General features: G+C 39.3%; 2 protein-coding genes across 2 annotated transcripts in view; both read left to right on the forward strand.

The window, feature by feature from the left end:
- EBI3 (Epstein-Barr virus induced 3) overlaps window positions 1-22,209 on the forward strand; it is a 305,430-nt gene that overhangs the window by 110,647 nt on the left and 172,574 nt on the right. The window lies entirely within an intron of this gene.
- Window positions 770-22,209, forward strand: part of LOC142161263 (lysosomal alpha-glucosidase-like) — a 44,329-nt gene continuing 22,889 nt past the window's right edge. Inside the window, exons 1-8 of the mRNA XM_075216735.1 lie at window positions 770-912; window positions 3,099-3,516; window positions 5,537-5,682; window positions 13,229-13,394; window positions 14,346-14,442; window positions 15,357-15,476; window positions 15,739-15,857; window positions 21,760-21,891. Of these exons, the coding sequence (XP_075072836.1) occupies window positions 3,121-3,516; window positions 5,537-5,682; window positions 13,229-13,394; window positions 14,346-14,442; window positions 15,357-15,476; window positions 15,739-15,857; window positions 21,760-21,891 (1,176 nt within the window). The 5' untranslated portion in view covers window positions 770-912; window positions 3,099-3,120. The remainder of the gene's footprint in view (window positions 913-3,098; window positions 3,517-5,536; window positions 5,683-13,228; window positions 13,395-14,345; window positions 14,443-15,356; window positions 15,477-15,738; window positions 15,858-21,759; window positions 21,892-22,209) is intronic.

Raw genomic sequence — 22,209 nt, forward strand, 5'->3', positions numbered from 1 at the left:
CTGTTGTTGACAAGAGCTTCACCTTTAGCAACCCCCTTTCCCATGGAACCAGATATGTTCGCCAGTTGTACTTGGTTGTCACCAGGACTAAATTTCGAGTAGCATAACTTAACTTAGGTAGGTGGGCACCACAGAGGACTTGACAGTGGGACACTGAGCAGAGATACTGTATCTATGGCAACAATGATGCAGGATGCACCTGCACCAGATAAGGCAGATATACTGAGTTACAATAGGATGTAGTACCAATCTCCACCATTATAACTGCTTGGCAGTGTAGAGTAGAGCATGGGTGTAGTATCAGTAGTGGCCTGTGTGGAGATGGAGCTGGAGAGCAACACAGTGCAAGGGAAAGTTGCGAAGCAAGATCGAGCTAGATTTCTGGAAGGAGAAACACAGCTGACACAGGTGAGTCGGATGGAGCAGATAGCGGGCACAACGATCCTGCGGTTGGGAGATTGTCTCAAGGACGGAAGGCAGAGTGTAACAATAAGCAAAGGGTCAGTCCAGGGAGTGGTAAACGTAATCTGGGTCGCAAGCAAAAGGGTCTATGCAGGTAGCAATCAGGGGTTGTCAGGTCACAGGCAGAGGTCAAAACCGAGTATCAAACAGGAGTACAGAGAAGCAAGCGCATGAGCACTATAACCAACAAAGGTTCAGTGAAACTGAGAGTAGTAGCCAATCAGGGCAGGTGTCAGATTGAGCTGCAGGTAAGAGGAGTTTAAGTGATCACACCCAGGCTGACAAAAACACTGCAGCAGCCAAAATAAACACATAAATTACCTGCTGTTCCTAACACATATTAAGAAGAATTACATCAGTCACCACAATCATCAATGAAATCTGCAACTATTAGTTCTTTGGAAGATAAAAAGTACTGAAAGTACAGTTCTGGTCTGACTTCTGTGTGCAGTAAGTGACTTTTTAAACTACCTTCTTTACTGTACAATATAGAGGATATGGAGAATTCCTGAAGGAATTTGGTAACATCTATTGACTGTTTCTAACATGCAGATTGGCTAGTTGTCAGAGCACAGAGGCCCCTTCATCAGGTTTACAATTGAATTACTGAGGAAAGAGCACAAGATTTAAGAGATGTTACATCAAGTATTTCTTTTGGTTAGCCAATAAAGGTATCACTTCTATAATACTTTTTTTACACAAAAGTATTCAACATCACATAGATTTTTCTGGCTGACACAGTACTGCAATAAAAAAATAAATGTTTTTTTTTGCTACACATTCTAACATGCAGATTAAGTACTGTGTGGTTATAAGACCTCCATTCTATGGATTGAGAGTTTGATTGTAGAACATTGCACAGTGTTTATAAATTCTATCGTGTGCATATGCATATTGTTTTATTTGCTTTATAGTAAGGCTTTATTTTTTTGCTTGTTTGTTTATAAATACACATCTGTATCATTATACAATTCAGCATACACAGTACTACACTATTACATATTAATTAATACGTTATGGACCTGAAGGGCGGGTGCCTAGATTCTTAAATTTATTACTGAAATTTGCAACTGGCAAGTGGATTTGGAAGATCCACAAAGCACGGGCAGCACACTACACTATTCACTTCAAGGCAGCGCTATTTTTTCCAAAAATACTTTGAAATTAGGCGATATTTCCTGCAGTTTGTCCTTTTATTCGTGGGCCGTAAATAGGACTGTGTGAGCTTGGCAACCGTTCATGATGCAAAGCTGAAGGGGGGCGCAGGATTTTCAATATTTTAGTTTCATTTGGTTAAAATTGGGGGCAAAGGGGCTGCAGTTTTCCTTCTTGCCCCAGGTGCTAAAATTTTAAGTTTCAGCTATGCTTCTTTTAAAGCAGTTCTCATGTTGGAGATTAATTACAGTATGTCATAGGTGAAAATACTTTCTGCAGCTGGACCTAACACTCCTTGTCGGCTTAGAGCGTGCAGCATCTTGGCTCTATTCTGACTTAGGTTCAGGCTAATCAATCTTCTCGTGTGTTATTGTCTTCTTGTCATGGAACAGAGGTAATATTGGCCAACTTATTAAAAACAGAAATGTAATTCAATTGATATACAGACTTGAGCAAGACAATGCAAGACTATTAAACAGACTATGATATGGTGGTAATCGTTAATATGATTACCACCCACTTGACCTACAAATAAAAAACAAAAGTGTTAGAAAGCGATGTAAATATTAATAGACTTACCTTTAAGCCGACTGTGCAGATCACCAATGGAGCAGTATGCCGACAGCAAGTGATTTTGAATGAAGAGCTGTCCGCAACTACAGTTTACTGTTATCGCAATTTTTATTAATCTGAATTTAAATTGGCAATATCAGGTTAAGTACAGCCATATGCATATCGCCTCTGTTAAAGGTGTACATGGGAGAATAAATTGCTTTACATTATATGTAGTTTTAATCATTCTACTAAGACTCTGGTTTTATTTTTATGAGTACTCGGAGTACAGATGACTGAAATAATCTTGGAGTCAATCATGGGACATTTTTTCATTAACACTTAATGGGGGGAAGAGATTAATATAGTGAAGCAATAAAAGCATGGGGAACTTATATTCCTTTGACTGTTGTAGAACTACAAGTCTCACCATGCCCTGTCTGGCATGATAGGGCATGCAGTTCCACCACAGTTGGAGACTTGAGCAGAAATCCACAGGCTGCCTACCTCTAGTTTGGTCTATGGTCCCCCTTTTGTAATTTTTGTGTTTTTGTTTTTTTTTGTTTCTTAACAGTTGGTGGCATGAAACAGGGGAAACGTAAAGGTTTGGGGCACCAAGCAGATAGCCTTGCATCACTTGACATGGTTAATTATTTTATACTATATAGCGTTAAAAAGCATCTAAAATTAATTTCCCACTATCAAAATCCATAGAGCTTCTGTGGGTCAGGTCGGCTAAATTTCAATTTCGAACACTGGATAGATAGATAGATAGACCTAGATGAATAAGTATGACTATTAACTTTTTGTCTTTAAATCTTTCTATAGTGTTAATATTGTTAATTTTGAAACTCTTAAAAAACTAGGATTATTTTTTTAACTCCAAAAATGAAAAGAAAATTGCTTAAAATGTATGTTTTCACTTGCAGGGTATATTACATCTTCTTCAACATGTTCAAAGTTTCTCAAGGAAGGAGAGAGTTGAAATTGGGACTATGTGTGCTTTTTATGCTTTGCACACTATGTAATGGCAAAGATCGTGGCCCTTCAATATGTACTGCAGCCCCCAACAGTCGTTTTGACTGTGCACCAGAAAAGGTTTTGAATAAAAATGAATGCGAAGCTCGTGGGTGCTGTTATATTCCAGAATCCGGTAGCTTGGGGCCTGGGCAGCCCTCATGTTTTTTCCCATTAAACTATCCTAGCTACAATGTGGTCAAACAAACTGAGACAGAGAATGGATTCTCCGCAACTCTCCTACGCTACAATAAAACGTTTATGCCAGAAGATTTAATGACTTTACAACTGGATGTTAAGTATGAGACAGAATTCAGGCTGCACTTTACGGTAAGTTTTTGGTATAAAGTAAATGTCCAAAAGTGTGCGCATTTGTATAACATTTACATAGATGCTCTAACTTAGTAATCAATTGTTCTGCAAATGATATTTTCTTCAAATGTTCAAACAATGGTGGTATTTGCTTGTTTTGTGTTTACATTAATATTAATTTACACATTGGATAAATAAAATAAATTGCATTATGTATTTATTTTTTACTAGATGTTTACTAGCTTCATCTCATCCTAATTGATGATAATTGAAGTAATTGTGAGCCTTTTTCCTGCTGTTTGAGACACAGGAAAAATGATTAGTTATTAGTATCTCTGGAGAACTGCTTCCTTGTCTCGCTATACAGACATGGAATAACTCCTAGGTTGGGTGGCTTCACAAATGAAATGATAGAAAATAGCTTTTCTAGATTAGACACAGCCATGCACAGGCCTGGAGTCTAGGATAATCCCCAGCCTAGTTGTTGGGCCTCTAACGTAGTATCTCTCTCATATGTTGTGATTTATAATATGACATTCACATCAGGTGTGGTTAATGTGGAATGGGTTAAGGTCAGGTGTTGGTCTTGTGGATCAGACATGGCTTGGGTGTGGATCATGTGGGTACAGTTGGGTGAGGGTCATATTCAATGGACTAGGGTTGGGTGTGGGCAAATGTACATTATACAACCTAGACTCCTACCTACGTACCTATGAAGGGGCCTCGATTAATGATTTTCTTTGTTGCAAACTGAAGAATGGGCATCCCAACCATTATCTTGCCTAGGGCCCCATCAAGCTCTGGGCGTGGGTCATGTGGAAGGGGTTAGGGTTGGGTGTGGATCACGTATAATGGGTTACGGTCAGACGATTCCTGTATTTCACTGTTGTTCAACATATCACTGTTGCTTTCCAAAATCTGTTGTAATGAAAAAAGACTAGAGTTCAGTGTACTAATGTTTTAATCCTTACTTGACCCATATCAGCTGAAATCTTCAGCACACAATTAGATGCTACCAACAATCAACTTTATGATACACCCACATGTACAGACTTGTCTAATATATGGTAATTTTTCATCCAAGTTAGTAAACAATAATTTGCTAATTATTTCATTATTAAATATGAGATATGAATTAAAAGAAGTAATTGTATGTGAAGTGTACCTTTACAAACATTTATTAATTTTGATTTGTGCAGTAAGAGTATCCTCATACTGTAGCAAGTTTATAGTAATCAGTTGCCCCAATCAACCAAGATGAGAAGAATTAAAACTTTGCCCTTAGAATTCTGCATAGAAACATGCAAATTGCCCTTTACTTGCCGCTTTTAACCAAAAAGTGGCAAGAGCCACTTCCAGAGCTCCACCTTTCATAGCATAATTACAGCCAGTATTGCAGAGCCATCAATCCATATTGTTTTGATTATGTTTAACTTGATCAGTATAAGATAAGGATCATTAACTTCTGCAGTATGAAGCCTGGAGAGTACAAAGTGCTCTTATTGCATCCTGTATAGAGGAGAGTTCATAAGCTCCTTGTAACCCACCTTACTATAACCCTGATGGGTGTACTGTTTGTCTTTAACCTGATCATGTTATAAACCTAGTCATTTAGCTACAAGACTGGCTACTAGGGTAACCGAGTAGTAATTTGTTGATCTCTATCCAGAATTTTAATCCTACACACTTTGGTTTTGTGGGATAATTTTTATTGTAATAAATTCAACAGACTATATTCACATTGTCATAACTACTTTAAGAATAATTTTACTATATGCTATAGTGTACAGCGGGCCAGCTGGCAGGGTATGCTGGGACTTGTAGTTTCTCACCTAGAAAGTCTCAGGGTGTCCAGGCCTGATGTACAGTTCTTGGACTTCTTATAACCAACCTCACTATGATCCTATTGGGTGCTCTATTTTGAGTAATATCATTTCAAGCTTAAGATATATATTTACTGACATATCAAAACAATATTTGTATTGTTACAGTACATTATAGAATTACATCTCTCTTTTTGGTTTATTTCTTACTGTAGATAAAAGATCCGGCTCAAAAACGCTATGAAGTTCCTATAGAAACGCCATGTGTTGAAGGGAAACCAGCTCGTGTGCAGTATGATGTCAAAATGACTGCTGAGCCCTTTGGCTTAATCATCAGCAGAAAGAGTAATGGCCAAGTCTTGTGAGTAGTTGTTGTTTAGCTGGCTGTATTGAAATTCACAATCGCTTACCTTTTTGTGTGTAGCAATATTATGATTTCAAAACATGACAACCGTTCCTCACAGGAAAAAAATATTGTACATTCTACATTAAGCTTGCATAAAATATAACCAACATTGATACTCAAGGCGACATTTTCTAAATCTCCCACGTTACATAGTGATCTATAAAAACAAAACAAATCATCAAATTACATTTTACACAAAAGACATTCAATATATTTGTATACATCCCAGCAGTGTTATGTCCGGGAAAGGCAAGATAGTAACTGATGAGGCACCTGTTTATTCATATTCAGTTATATGTCCCAATAAATTGAGTCTGATTAATTCACCCCAATAATGTATTATAATTATTGTAGCTGGAGAAAAATAAAGACATTCAAACATTTTAAATCCAGTTCATGAATTGGACTTCCCTTAGTAGAGCGTTCAATAGACTGACTGACCTCACAGTAAAGAACCCCCTTTCTGTGCTTATAGTGGAACAGTCTTTCGCACAGTAGAAGTGGTTGTCATCTTGTCAGCTGCACAAGTCTAGGTATGAAGAGCTAGACATATTGTTGTTTTGCACACTAAATTTATACATGATGCTTAGGTCTCCTCTGTGGCACTTTTTATTTCTAATTTAAACAATGTAAAGTCCAATTTGTCTAATCGTTATAATATATTGTGTCCATTCCCTTAATTAATCAAGTTGCCTGTCTCTGAACCCTCTCAGGTTCTCCTATGTCCTTCTTTCAGACAGGTGCCCAAATTTTACTGCAGTAAAATAATGTTTGACTCCCATGTAACTGTCTTTTTTTTTTTTTTTTTTTTAATGCATTCCAATATTTTATTAGCCTTCACAATAGCTGCCTGACACTGAGTGCTGCTATTCATATTACTGTCAACTAGAGATGGTCACTGACCCCTGTGTTTTGGTTTTGGATTCGGTTTTGGATCTGGATTACCGTCGTGTTTTGGTTTTGGTTTTGGTTTTGCAAAACCGCCATTGCGTGTTTTGGTTTTGGTTTTGGTTTTGTTTGGTTTTGTTTTGCTATTTTGTTGGAAAATACATGTTTTTGTGCCTAAAATAACCCAATTTAGTGCTCCAACTGTTTTAGAGATAAGTAATCTAATTGTTGAGGTAATAAATCATCCAAAAAAACTGTTTAATTCTTCGTTGGTAGGCCTTCATTTATTGTACACACAAAACAGATTGTCTTCCTCTCCATCTATGCATATTGGCAATGCAGCCATCGTCTTTGGATGTATATTACACCCTACACTACCCTAGTTAAATATGGAAAAAGACAGTTTGCTTTCTGTCTCTATAGGCCCCCCTCCACTTTTTTAAAAAAACAAAAAATTCAGCCATTATAGACTGTACAATATTAATTGACATGGAGAAAGCCAGTTTGGTTTCTGTCTCTCTAGGCCCCCCTCCACTTGTATAAAATACCAAAAAATCCAGCCGTTATAGACTGTACAATATTAATTGACATGGAGAAAGCCAGTTTGGTTTCTGTCTCTCTAGGCCCCCCTCCACTTGTATAAAATACTAATAAATTCAGCCGTTATATACTGTACAATATAAATTGAAATGGACAACGGCAGTTTGGTATCTGTCTGCATCAGATCCTCTCCACTAGGAGTAAAATAGAAAACTATTCAGCCGTTATATAATCTAGAATATAAATAGAAATTGAGAAAGGCAATTTGGTATCTGTCTGCATCATAATCATCAACATCATCATTAGCGCCCTCGTCGCCTACACAAATCTCCCCCTCATCCTCTTCTAATTCCAAAGTGGCATCCTCAATTTGGGTATCACCGGCTACACTCGGGCTATTAAGGCACACATCAGCAGAATGCTCACGATTAGACATCCCACTGTTGGATGGACTCGCCACAGGGATTGTTGTCATTTGTGAATCAGAGCAAATATTCTCCTGTAATGCCTCACTGTTATCTTGCAGCTCGGCTTTGACGCGTAACAGTAGTTGTGCACCAATTGTAGGCTGGGTAACTTTTTGGGATCTGCCACTAATAGCCAAAGGTGAAGGCCTCATTCTCTCTTTGCCACTGCGTGTGTAGAATGGCATGCTTGCAATTTTTTTTTTATCGTCACTTAACTTTTGCTCAGTTACACTTCTTTTTCGCTTCAATACAGTAAATTTTTTTTTGGTTTTTGTTTTTTGCACTAATTTGAAAACACTCTTTTGTTTGACATCGCCTTGGCCAGATGACGTACTGGGAACACTAACATCAGGCCTGGTGACAGAACCTGGTTGCTCATTCAGATCATATGTGGACTGCTTTTAATCCATTCTGAGCGCAAACCACTGAGGAGTGCTAAAAATTATTTAGTAGATACTGCTGACAGATATGACTTTTGACAGCCAGAAATATTAATGCACAATTAGGGAGGACACCCCAAAAGCACTTAGGAGTGCTAAAAATTATTTAGTAGATACTGCTGACAGATATGACTTTTGACAGCCAGAAATATTAATGCACAATTAGGGAGGACACCCCAAAAGCACTGGGGAGTGCCAAATATGAAGAAAAAATAATAAACCTCTATCCTCCTCTCTGCACTAGCGATTTTGGTTAGAGCAATTGCAAGAACAATATTGTATTCTCTGTCCCTGCTCTAATTAGCCTATGACTACACCCTGCTCTCTCCCTCTGTCAAATGGCGATGGATTGCTGTGGAGGCGTGTATTTATAAAGTTGAAGTATCGCGAGAACCGAGCCCCGAGATCCGACGACGTCACAATGACGTTCGGCCTCGATTTGGATTCGGAATGGGCAGGAGAGTACCGAGCTGCTCAGCTCGGTACTCGGATACCCAAAGTTCGGGTGGGTTCGGTTCTCGGAGAACCGGACCCGCCCATCTCTACTGTCAACTAGTATTCCTGAAACATTTGTCCTCTCATAATCCCCCAATTTTATTCTATTTAATTTGTAAGTACGATAAGTGTTACCACTATAGACGCACAACCTTACATTTATCTATGTTACACTTCACCTGCCAGTGTCCTACCCAATTTTCTGAAATATGAGTATCATCATCATCATCATTATCACCATTTATTTATATAGCGCCACTGATTCCGCAGCGCTGTACAACTCATTAACATCAGTTCCTGCCTAATTGGAGCTTACAGCCTAAATTCCCTAACATACACACACACAGACAGAGACTAGGGTCAATTTTTGATAGCAGCCAACTAACTTACTAGTATGTTTTTGGAGTGTGGAAGGAAACCGGAGCACCCGGAGGAAACCCACGCAAACACGGGCATACAAACTCCACACAGATAAGGCCATGGTCGGGAATTTAACTCATGACCCCAGCGCTGTGAGGCAGAAGTGCTAACCACTAAGCCACCCTGCTGTCTATGAGCATGTGTAAAAATATGTTTTGGACCTGCCCTACTGGAGGTTATCTGTGAAAATATGACAATGTAGAGTCCTTGGGCCTGATTCATCAAGGCACGCAAACTGAGCACAATGTGCGTTTGTTTCAGAATGCACATAATATGGGTCTGCGCACCCCCAAATTCAACAAGGTGCAGGTCTGAACATACCTGCGCTGATGAATACGGGTGTAGGTCTGCTCTTCTCTACTAAATAGGACACTGCAGGATACATCCAATATCTACGTTAAATATAAATTCTCAAAATAATATTTTTTTTCTGTGCATTCATGTCACCTGGTAATAATATAGGCATCAATGGCAAAACAAAAATTCCAAAAATGGTTTAAAAAATAAATAAAACTATTTCCCCATGAAATACATTTATTAGGATGTTATTAATGTCTACTGTACATGAAATAAATGTATACAGTTGCTACTGATTGCATACACCTGTTATAGCATGCAAACACAGCCGTCATCATTAATAAGCGACACCTAGACTAGCCCTGTAGCTGGAGCAAGAGATACGGCTGACAAAAAATTCTTTTGCGATGACCTGAGCTTAGATTGAACGCTGCTGCATGCACTTGGGATTGTCATGCCCTTATTGTACATTACGGGCAAATGAGCCTTCCCCGCCCTATTCCCTCCCTGAAATCGTAGGCTGTAGTAAATGTCTTATGTGCTCGAAGATGAGTTGAACGGGACTGCGTTATGTGACGTATGAGCCAGTTCTGGGCATGCACAGTATAATCTTGCAGACTGTACGCACTAAATGACTATTTACATTCCTTGATGAATCAGCCCCCTTATGTGTATATCTACATGAATAAAAAGACAACATTAAACCACCAGATATTAGTATGACTGAGGAAGCCCAACTTCTACAGCAAATTGAAAAGGCTACACAACTAGGTCAAATTTTAATAATGAGGGATTTTAATTATCCAGACATTGATGGGTACAGCTAGAGGAAATAGGTTTCTGAGCACGCTAAAAGACCATTACATGTCCCAATTAGTAGAGGAAACAACTAGGAACCGGACTATACTGGACCTAGTAATAACAAATAATGTAGATGTAATCAAATATTCAAGTAAGGGAACACTTGGGAAACAGTGATCATAATCTGGTCTCATTTGAAATTAGTTTCCAGAAGCAACAGTATAAGGAATCAACTAGAATTTTAAACTTTATCAAGGCAAATTTTAATATGCTAAAGGAGTCTATAAAGAGCATAGACTGGGACAAAGTTTTTGAAGGAAAAAATACGGAACAAAAGTGGGCTGTCTTTAAAATGTTGTTGGAAACATACTCATATAAGTTCATTCCTAACTATGGGAAATAAATGTAAAAGAATTACCGGTAAGTCTAAACCAATGTGGCTAAAAAAAAAGGTAAGTGAAGAAATGCAAAGGAAAAAGCGTGCATTTAAATTGTTAAGTCTGAGGAGTCCTTCCATAGGTACAAGGAATGTAATAAACCATGCAAAAATTGTCTAGATTAGAAAATGAAAAGCAAGTTGCAAAAGAAAGTAAGACAAACCTCAAAAAGTTTTTCAAGTATATAAATGGCAAAAGGATAAAAAAGATAATATAGGACCTCTAAGAAGTGAGAAGGGTGAATTGATAAATGATACTAAGGAAAAAGCAGAGTTATTAAACACTTTTTGTTTTTTCAGTATTTACTAAAAATGGGAATGAAACCATACCATTAATTAATACTTGGTTTACAGAGGAAGAAGTCCAAAGGTGACTGAAGAATATTAAGATAAATAAAGCTGCAGGTCCAGATGGCATACACCCAAGGGTTCTTATGGAGCTAAACTCAAAAATAGCTAGACCGCTATTCTTAATTTTCATGGATTCAATCTCATGAGGCTCAGTACTAAAGGAATGGCGAATAGCAGATGTGGTGCCGTTGTGGTGTCTTTGTAAAAAGGGGACGAGATCACAACCAGGGAATTATAGACCTGTAAGCCTGACATCAATAGTGGGGAAACTACTGGAAGGTATATTAAGGGATAGTATTCAGGATTACTTGGTGCACAATAAGATTATTAGTGGGAATCGGCATGGATTTGTGAGGGATAGGTCATGTCAAACTAATCTAATTAGTTTCTATGAGGAAGTAAGTGGAAACTTAGACCAGGGCAGCACAGTAGATGTGGTCTACTTAGATTTTGCAAAGGCCTTTGATAAAGTGCCACACAAGAGGTTAGTTTACAAAATAAGGGAACTGGGTCTAGGAAACAACATTTGTACTTGGATCGAAAACTGGTTAGAAAATAGGGAACAGAGAGTTGTGATAAATGGAACATTTTCTAATTGGTCAAAAGTTTTAAGTGGAGTACATCAAGGTTCCGTGCTGGGGCCACTCCTTTCTAATATATTTATTAATGACCTTGGTGATGGTTTAGAGAGTAAACTTTCTATTTTTGCAGATTACACTTAACTCTGTAAGGTAATAAAGTCAGAGCAAGATGTAGCTTCTCTACAGAGGGACTTAAATAAACTGGAGGATTGGGCGGTCAAATGGAATATGAGGTTTAACATAGATAAATGTAAGGTTATGCATTTAGGAATCAAAAACAAGAATGCAATCTATGAATTAAATTGAATTAATTTAGGAGAATCTGTAATGGAAAAGGATTTGGGAGTGCGCATAGACAGTAGACTTAGCAATAGTGCTCAATGTCAAGCAGCAGCTGCAAGGGCAAATAAAGTATTGGCATGCATAAAAAGGGGCATGGATGCAAGGGAAGATAGTGTAATATTGCAACTGTATAAATCGTTTTTAAGACCTCATCTTGAATATGCACTACAGTTCTGTGCACCACTCATAAAAAAGATAATTTGGAACTAGAAAGGGTAGTTCAGAGAAGGGCGACATAATTGATAAAGGGTATAGAGTCATTAAGTTATGAGGAAAGGTTAGCCAGTTTAAGCATGTTTACTTTAGAAAAGATGTGTCTAAGAGGAGATATGATTACTATGTACAAATATATTAACGGTCATTACAGAGAACTTTCATGGGAACTTTTTACCCCAAGGACCATACACAGGACACGTGGTCACCCCCTAAGGTTAGAGGAGGGGAAATTTCACAACCAGCGAAGGAAGGGGTTCTTTACAGTAAGGGCAGTCAAGATATGGAATTCCCTGCCAGGGACGGTTGTGATGGCAGATTCAATATATAGGTTTAAGAAAGGGTTAGACAAATTTTTAGCAGAAAAGTGTATCCAGGGACGCAACCGTTAATTAAAATGAAGGATAGTAGTGGATATAGGGTAAAAAGAGAACTGCAATTTTGGGTCTGGGGGGATTTTCACAATTGAAACAGTTTGGCGGTTGCTTACTCTGGATCAATTTCAAATATAAGTGAGGGATCGCAGGAGATCCATAATAGGCTAATCTTGATGGACTGGTGTCTTTTTTCAACCTCATCAACTATGTTACTATGTAAAGTACTGATTTGGGTTTGTTATAACCCATATAAGCCACCAAGAATAATTGTACTGAAATTCATTAATTACTACAAATTGAAATCTTTGCAATCTTGCCAAGGGAACCCTTCCTGAAGAGATGTAGCTGGAATGTTTGGTGCGCCCCACAAACTATAAACTAGAGCTTTTTAACATTAATAGCACCTCCACATGGATCCACAAAACATAAATGCTTCCCAAACCAGACCCTTATAACTTTTAATATCTCTCATTGCATTTGTATCAATTCCCACCTAACATTAATCCCCTTGAAGACAGTGAATGGGAGGGTTGGAAAGGACAGGAGAGAAGAGGGGAAGTAGGAGGTGTGGGGGTGATGAGGAGAGGAGAGACACAAGTTGATGGGTGAGATGGATCAAATTGCAGATCATAGCAGGCTGGTCCCAGGGTTTGGGACATCTTCGAAGAAGCACATCAATGGCAATAATCAAAGACCATCTGAAGCAGGGCCCCACAAACCTTCTACAACTTTAAATCTGGGATCCTAGCAGACTGGTTAACCCATTTCTGGTTCTGTAGAGTTTATTGTTTCTTGTCTTTCCTTATAAGCAAAACAGGTGCAACAATTTATTTTTTTGTTTATTATATTGTAGGTTAAACACCAGTGTGGCTCCATTTCTGTTTGCAGACCAGTTCATCCAAATGTCCACATCTCTTCCTTCAAAATATTTGTATGGTCTGGGGGAGCATCTCACTTCCTTGAACTTAGACTTGAATTGGACACGATTCACATTCTGGAATAGAGACCTAATACCACGGGTAAGGAGGATGGTTAATGATTGTAAATACAACAAATCTGTTTAATTACTGTACATATGTTTGTATAGAACATTATACTCCCCCCCCCCCCCCCCTCAGCTAGAAGAACATTGGGGGCTCCATGCCAGAGACCCAACAGTTCAGAACACCTAGTCTCTGGCACCACTACAACGCAACTTGTCCAAACCCTGACCTATAGCAGGTGAAGCTCTGTTTCTAACACAGATGCTAGATAACATTTATTGCAGTGTGTGGTTCTATGTATGAGATAGACTGCTGGCTTTGAGAACCAGCTTAGTGGCACATTATGAGGTTAAACTTTTCAGATTCAATTATATTTGTGCATTTACCTGATTGGGTAAAGGCTTTGACACCTATAATATGTGGATTTATGAATGGTCTATGGATATGTTTTAATATATTATACATATTTCATTGATTACTTTCCACATGTTTCTATAAATATTTTGCATAAATTAATCTATATATGTGTTATTTCAAATACATATATAGAATGCATAGAACACATATAGAACATCCACTGCATTGCTAGGGGACATTGACTCTCCAGTGGCCAAAATATTAAATATAAATAAATATATATGAGAGAGAGAATTTGTGAAATTTGATGTTCAATGTTTCATGAGAAATTCCCTACTCCTTGACCAACTGCACCACAGTGTGGAATGAATTTACTCTGTTGTTGTCTTTAAATTTTGCAAAAACTCAGCAACACAGCATTCATCATTTGCAAAAATAGCACAGAAAGCCACTCTGCAGAATGGCGAAGCAAACGTGAAACTCAAAGATTGTACTGTCGGACCTTCACACCTCTGTGAAACAGCCTGTTCTGCCACAAAATGATATCCGTGCAACGCTAATAATAACCTGACAGTATATGATAACTTTAGACTATGTCTGACCGTATCTACCTGCTTATTGTACTTCTAGAAAGATGCAAACCTATATGGTACCCATCCATTTTACCTTGGAATGGAAAAAGATGGTTCAGCCCACGGGGTGTTTCTGCTCAACAGCAATGCCATGGGTAAGTTTTCTGTGTGATAAAAACATATTCAAGTTAAAGAAAAAATCCTACATAGCCTTTTTTTCTTTCTTTCTTTAAATAACAAGTTGAATACATCTTAAGCATTTATCTGATAGTCCTTTTTGTTAGCTATCCTCCTATAAATCATTATCTCCTTTACAAACTCTCTGAAGGGCAGAAAAGTATTGCTGCCAGTCACACACACAGACTCAAAGCATGTCGTGTGAGGGCACAGGGGAGGGAAGGGTGAAGCAGGGGCAGGCTGGGCTGGACCCAAAAAATCTATTTTGGGCCGCCCCTTAGTGTTTATTACTTGGTGGCTGGCCCCTCCTCCGAGACCAGCCACCTTCACCTATTGGCCGTGGATCCTGAGAATCTGACTCCCCTCCCTCCCTTCCACTAGTGGGGTCGTCTGGCTTCCTATTGGTCACATGGGACACGCACCACATGACAGGTGCCGTTCCATGTGTAAAGAATACATCCAGCGCGCGGCGTGTCTGGCATAAGGTAAGTTCAGGCAGGGGCTGGAAGGTAGTATGTCAGTGTATAGTGTGTCAGTCAGTACATTGTGTGTCAGTACATACTGTGTGTGAGGGGGCCACTACATGGTGTGTGTGTGTGGGGGGCCACTATATGTTGTGTTTGTGTGTGGGGGCCACTACATGTGGTATGTGTGTGTGTGGGGCCACTACATGTTGTGTGTGTGTGTGTGTGTGTGAGGGGGCCACTACATGTGGTGTGTGTGTGTGTGAGTGGGCCACTACATGTGACTGTGGTTGCCATGGTAGTCAGATAACACTGTGGAAATTTTGTAGAATTCTAATTCATTAATAGCAGCCCGCAGAAACTAAACTAAGGAAAAACTGGTAATTGCCAAGATGGCACAATATAATTTTCTTTTGTCTTATTCCCAGATATTATGCTGCAGCCAACTCCTGCTCTGACCTGGAGAACCACAGGAGGGATCTTTGACTTTTATGTCTTCCTGGGGCCTGAGCCTAAGACTGTCATCAAGCAATATCAGGATGTCATTGGTAAGAATATTACTAAATGCTACATTGAAAATATCGTTAAAATCACATTGCCACATGCAACGGTATGATATGATAACAAGTTGGTTATAAATCAGAAACTGTAAACAGTGGTTCCCTTATTTTTCTTCCCATTTTAAATACCCTATTTATATATTTTATTAATGTTAAAATTAGGACACTTATATCAGTATAGCATTTACTTTTAATTAAATAACAAAAGGCTGGCATTTGATTTGATCAATCAATTTACTTTTTATCACAGGGTTACCCTTTATGCCACCCTACTGGGGCCTTGGATTCCACCTGTGTCGCTGGGGCTACACCACCTCCAACGCGACTCGGGAAGCAGTGAAAAAAATGAGGGATGCTGAAATGCCTCAGGTAAGAATACAATCTTCTACTCTTTATATTCATTTTCAACCTGACAGTCACATGTGACATATCTAGAACAGTATGGTATAACAAATACATATCCCCCTGAATTCCTGTTTTGTAATGCTAAACCTGAAATGTGCCCAAAACTGCCCTGACCTGACTCAATTGGAGAGCATACAGTATATTGGTATACAATGAGGTATAATGTTCCATAGCTATTGCACATCCCTCACCATGTACCTTCATCATTGACCAATACTTCCAGGGTTTAACTCCCTGCTGATTGCAGGGCGGTCAGTTGTTTAGCAGACTAACTTTGCAATAACCATAAAAGGGAACAATCAGCAGCTAGATGTAATAGCAGGAAATCATGGTTTGATCATTTGCATGACTGGCCTATTAATATTCACAGTTATACTTTTTTACTATTTGCAAATATGCAATCACAGGAGATGACCAAATTTATCATTCCTGCTCCTCTGTTGTTTTCAGACCACTGGAATTGATAAACAAAAATGCCAGATCACATTCAGCAGTATATATACCAGGGGATCTAACTGGACCATTTGCAGATTAGGAAAAATGTTTGATTTTATGATTTTATTTTAACACACACACTTGGTGTCACCACTGATTGAGCAGACACACTAGATTGCAAAATGTCCTCATCCTCAATAACAGACTGGGCATGCTGTACAATGTATCTGAAACAATTAGTCATTTTCAAATGTAACTGTGTATCTATGCAGCAGTAACTCTATAATGAAAGAGAGGTAACCCACAACTTCTTGATACAGTTTACAGCTCAAAATCAAGCCATTGGAGCTCTACAAATTTGTAACAAGGAAACCAGATCACATTCAGTGAATATATATATAGATATATATATTATTAGAGATGCTCAGGCTCGGTTCCCCGACAACCGAACACACACCTGAACCTAACAGATCCGAATACCGAACCGAGCTGGCTCGGTACTTTTGTTCGCCCTCGGAATTGAAAACTAGGCAAAACATCATTGTTATGTCATCGGATCTCGCGAGTTTTGGATTCAATAAGTACCGCCCTTCAAGGTGATCCAGCGCCATTTCACAGAGGGCCACAGCAGAGGTAGCACAGTTCTTGGCAGTCTCTAGTGCAGTTGGGCAGAGTCATAGGTACAAAAGAAAGAAGAGGGGTAGCAGTGTTCTTCAAAGTCTCCAGTGACAATCAGGAGAGCTCCATTGCTAATTGTCATTGCTGAAATAGAAATAATAGGGCTGGCAGTGTTGTTCTTAATCTGCAATCACATTGTACTGTGTTATGAAAATGGATTCACAGCAGTGCACAGAAGACCAGGAGCACCAAGCAGCTGCTGGTACCAGTCATGATGATAGAAATCCCTCTACGTCATCTGCTAAAGCATATGTAAAAGTGCATAATGTTTTTAAACCAGGGAAACAAAAATGTAAAAAAACACCTTTTACCTTGGTCAAGAAAAAAAGCCCTGTAATCCAGGCAAAGTTATCTGCAGAAAAAAATAACATTGCCTACATGCCATTCTAAACACACAGCTGTCACCCAGTCGCAAAGCAGATCACAGATGCCATGGCGACTATGCTAGTATTAGACCTGTATCCAATATCCACTATTAATGCAGCTGGATTTAGACAGCTACTTGAGTTCTTGTGTCCCAGTTACCAAATTCCATCACGACACCATTTCAGTAGAAAAGCTATTCCTCACCTCTACCAGAAGGTTCGTAAAAATGTTATTATTGGGCTGCAAAATGCCATTCTACCCACTGTACACTTAACCACAGATATGTGGACAAGTGTCACGAGCCGCGGCGGTACGCCGCATCCTTTGCGTGATCTAACAGCTGGGCGCGTGCATTAGTTTCAATGCACTGTTATTCTTCCCTGGGCTTATCTTTGTGGCATAGAGTAGAAGGGTGTAGGGACATCCTTCAACACCAGGGGGAGTTCTCCTATTATTTAAATTGGTTCATTTTTATATTTATACATGTTCCTGGTTTATGTTATTATCTATGCCAATTCTAAGCTAGTAATTAATTAGCAGCCTCCTGAGGCTGATTGTCAGCCCTGTCCTCCTCTTTTCTGATTGGCATATCAAAGTATTTAAGGCAGGGAGGGCTTAGCCTCACTGCCAGTTATAGCGTCCAGTTTCCCTGTCAGCTAACCTGCTCCTGTGCTGTGTTTGGTGAAAGCCTGTTGGATTGACTACTGTGTATGACCCCTGCCTGTACCATGGACCTTGCCTGTGACCCTGACCCTTTGGCCTGTACCTTGGACCCCGCTGTGTTGCCTGTGACCCTGACCTTTTGGCGTGCTTTCTGACTTTCCTGCTTGCCTGTGACCCTTGACCTTGGTTATCATCTGACTATCAGCTGCCTTCCATTCAGCCTCCTGGCCTGCCGCTACGGGCTTGTATTACCAACTCACAGTACGCCGGGAGTTAAGTCCTGGGGGCATCTGAGTACCGGTGAGCGTATAAAGCTCTAAGGGAAAGGCGGCTGCTATAGGTGAAGACCACCGCCATCTGGTTCTGTGAGTTGGTGATCAGACCGTCAGCCTAACAACAAGCAGGAACAGCAGCAGCATGTACCCAAGTACGTCACATTTGTCAGAGGCAGGCTACTCTGTGTATCACCGGCTTCACTAAGAGGCATACAGCTGACAAAACTAAGGGATGTCATTGCAACATGGCTTATCCCGCTTGGACTCTCCTCAGGATATGTCATTTCTGATAATGCCACCAATATTGTAAGAGCATTACAGCTGGGTGAATTCCATCACATTTCCTGTTTTGCTCACACAATAAACTTGGTGGTGCAGAGCTTCTTGAAAAATAACCGTGAGGTGCAGGAGATGCTTTCGGTGGCCCATAAAATTTCGGGACGTTTCCGGCATTCGGCCACAGCATGTAGGATATTGCAGCAGGTCCAAGAACAATTTAATTTGCTCTGCCACCAACTTAAGCAAGAGATGTTAACAAGGTGAAATTCCACCCTGTACATGCTTCAGAGGATGGAGAAACAGCGCAAAGCTATACAAGCATATTGCACAAGCCATGACATTGGGAAAGGAGGGGGAATGTATTTCAGTCTTGCACAGTGGAGAATCCTTTCTGTCCTGTGCAAGGTGCTGAAACCATTTGAAGTTGTGACATGTGAAGTGAGTTCAGACTTTGCTAGCTTGAGCCAAGTCATTCCCTTAATTCGACTTTTGAAAAAGCAGCTTGACAAACTGAAGCAGGAGATGAAAGAAAGCAATTCCGCAAAGTATGTTGTTCTTGTAGATCAAGTACTTAATTCCCTTCGCAATGATCCAAGAGTTATTAAACTCGTGAAGTCGGACCACTGTTTTGGTGACTGTGCTTGATCCGAGGTTTAAGACCTACATTGATTCTATGCTTCCAAATGACCAAGATCTGAACAGCTGCAAGGAGCTATTGGTCATCAAGTTGACCGCTGAACTGGGCCTTGGCTTGACGACATCTCCTCTCTGGCAGTTTCTCAGGCAGCTGCTGCTCGGAATAGATTGCACTTTCCAAAGAGAAGCAGGGATGACGAAGGTGGCTGACCACAACTGTTTGACATCTGGGCTGGTTTGAAAGGTTTTACCAAAAAATGTGTGACCTCGGCCATATCTCCATCCAATGGATTATTAACATGCAAAGGATGGTGGAGGGTTATTTTCAAGAGTTAATTGATATGGAAATGTCAGACAGTCCCTTTCCATACTGGGAGGAAAAACAAGCCATTTGGAACCCATGTACAAACTTGCTTTGCAATACCTAAGCTGCCTACCCTCCAGTGTGTACTCAGAAAGAGTATTCAGCACAGCCGGGAACCTTGTCAGTGATTGACGCAGGAGGTTACTTCCTAAAAATGTGGAAAAGATGATGTTCATCAAAATGAACTACATCTTTCACAAGGAAGGCCTTTACCGGCAAATACATCCAAGTAGTGACACTTCTCTAATGGCGGATTCCAGCGGAGATGAATTAATAGTCTGTGATGATGATGTACACACATGAGGGTGAGGATGATACTGAAGATGTTGACAACATCATCTTGACCGTGTAGAATTCACTTCACAGCACTGTTGGTCTAACATGCCTTTAGACCATTGATAGCTTGTTTAGGGAGGGCCTAGCAGAGATTAAACTGTATTTTTCAAATTTTGCACTAATAAGTGTCGCATGTATTATACACCCAAAGAGAAAAGGTGCTTTGGTCATTTTTTATTTATCTACAAGTCTTTGCAGGCTTATTTTTGTAATTTTCACTATAAGTGTCGGGTGTTATATACACCCAAAGAGAAAAGGTGCTTTGGTCATTTTTTATTTATCTACAAGTCTTTGCAGGCTTATTTTTGTAATTTTCACTATAAGTGTCGGGTGTTATATACACCCAAAGAGAAAAGGTACTTTGGTCATTTTAATTAATAGCGTCCTTAAAGCAGTTCATTGGGGCTGATTCTAAGCTCATTGATGAACTGGCTTTTTAGTGTGAATTTCAATAGCTCTTTTTAGTGCGTTGTCTGACACCCTGGATTGGTGTGTGTCTGATAAAACACACATCCCGGGGGAGGGCAGCGCTCGTTGACATTTATTAGCTGTAGAATTACCTCACTTATCCAAGAAACAGGCAGAGCACTCGCTGCCATTTATTAGCTGTAGAATTACCTCACTTATCCAAGAAACAGGCAGAGCACTAGCTGCCATTTATTAGCTGTAGAATTACCTCACTTATCCAAGAAACAGGTGGAACGCTCGTTGCAATGTTTCCTAGATGTGGTAGGAACTGCCATGTGTTTGAGTCATTGCTCTGTCGCTTACTATCCAGCCAGATTGCTGCAGTATTTGGCTGAAAGTGTATGAAAAGCATATTGTGACCTGTGAGATGGTAAAAATTGAATAGAAATCACTGGAATTTCGTGTTGGTGAGGTAAATAATAATGTAGGTACAAGATAATACCTAAAGCATGTGATTTTATCCCAAAAAATGGAATTTTGGAAAAAATGACTAAACAAAACCAAAACCAAAACACGCAAGGGCGGTTTTGGCAAAACCAAAACCCAAAGGTGATCCAGATCCAAAACCAAAAACCAAAATATGGGGGTCATTGAGCATCTCTAGTCTAAATAGTATCTAGTACAGAACATCTAACTACTATTCAGACCATAAAGGACATTGGTGCACTGCATTTAATAAATAGTTAATCATAACATCATCATAAAATTCAGCAATCTTAGCCCATGTTCCAAACTGTTATCCTGTTTGGATCCTTGTGCGTGCTAAAGAGGTTTCTTACTTTTGAGAGATGAGGATACATTTGAAGGTTCAAGTTGAGGCTTAATATGAACTTCAGCAATATTTCAAAGAAATGAAAGCATTTAAGAGCAAGGAAGAATCAAAAACTTCCTCTCTGCACTTTGATCAAGGGAACAATTAAATAATGTATTGCTACACAGTAGACCACTGGTGTTATTTCACCCAGGATAAAATTTAAAATTTCCATATATTCTCTACATAAAGATGTCATCTACAGTCTAAAACACATGTCATACCTGCAAAGTTAAATGCATAATAACTTTCAGAAAAAATATATCAAAGATATACATGTTTAATACATGGAAAAGTGACCATTGTGAAAACATTATTTTAGAAAGAAAGTATGTTTCAGGGAAACGTATGGCATATAAACAAACAAGTTATGCGCCCTTAATCTTAATTTACTATTACAAGTATGGAGAAACATTAGATTTTTAAACTCTTGAAAAAAGCACAGGTTGGAATTTGAGTTTGAAAAGCATGCTTAAGAAAAGACAACATTAAAGGTAAACAGACAGGTGCTTACAGTCCCTTATTATAATCAGATCTTTGTTTTATACTTCCTAGGATGTACAATGGAATGACATTGACTACATGGATGAGTATCTAGATTTTACCTATGACCCAAAACGGTTTGGGGATTTGCCTGAGATGGTCAATGAATTCCATGAAATGGGCATGAAATACATCATGATAATGGTAAGGAGCACTGTTTGAAAAGCAGGGCTGTGTATACATGAAACATCTGAGTCATTAAGGAGAGCAAAGCATAAAAAAGGAGTAACTTTGCACCTGGGCAAAACCATGTTGTTTTGGATGGGGAGGTCAATTTAAAATGTGGAGACAGATTAATAGTTTGGGTAGGGCATGTCCTAGATCAACTTTAAATTTCAGTGTACAAATAAAGCTATCAAATATCTATGTGCTACATGAAAAACATACTGTATCTAACTTATGTGCAAAATAATAAACTAATTTGCACCCCTTGTATTGTAGTATGGTTTGTCCAGGATCAAA

This window comes from Mixophyes fleayi, chromosome 6, assembly GCF_038048845.1.
Source record: "Mixophyes fleayi isolate aMixFle1 chromosome 6, aMixFle1.hap1, whole genome shotgun sequence".
Lineage (NCBI taxonomy): Eukaryota > Metazoa > Chordata > Amphibia > Anura > Limnodynastidae > Mixophyes > Mixophyes fleayi.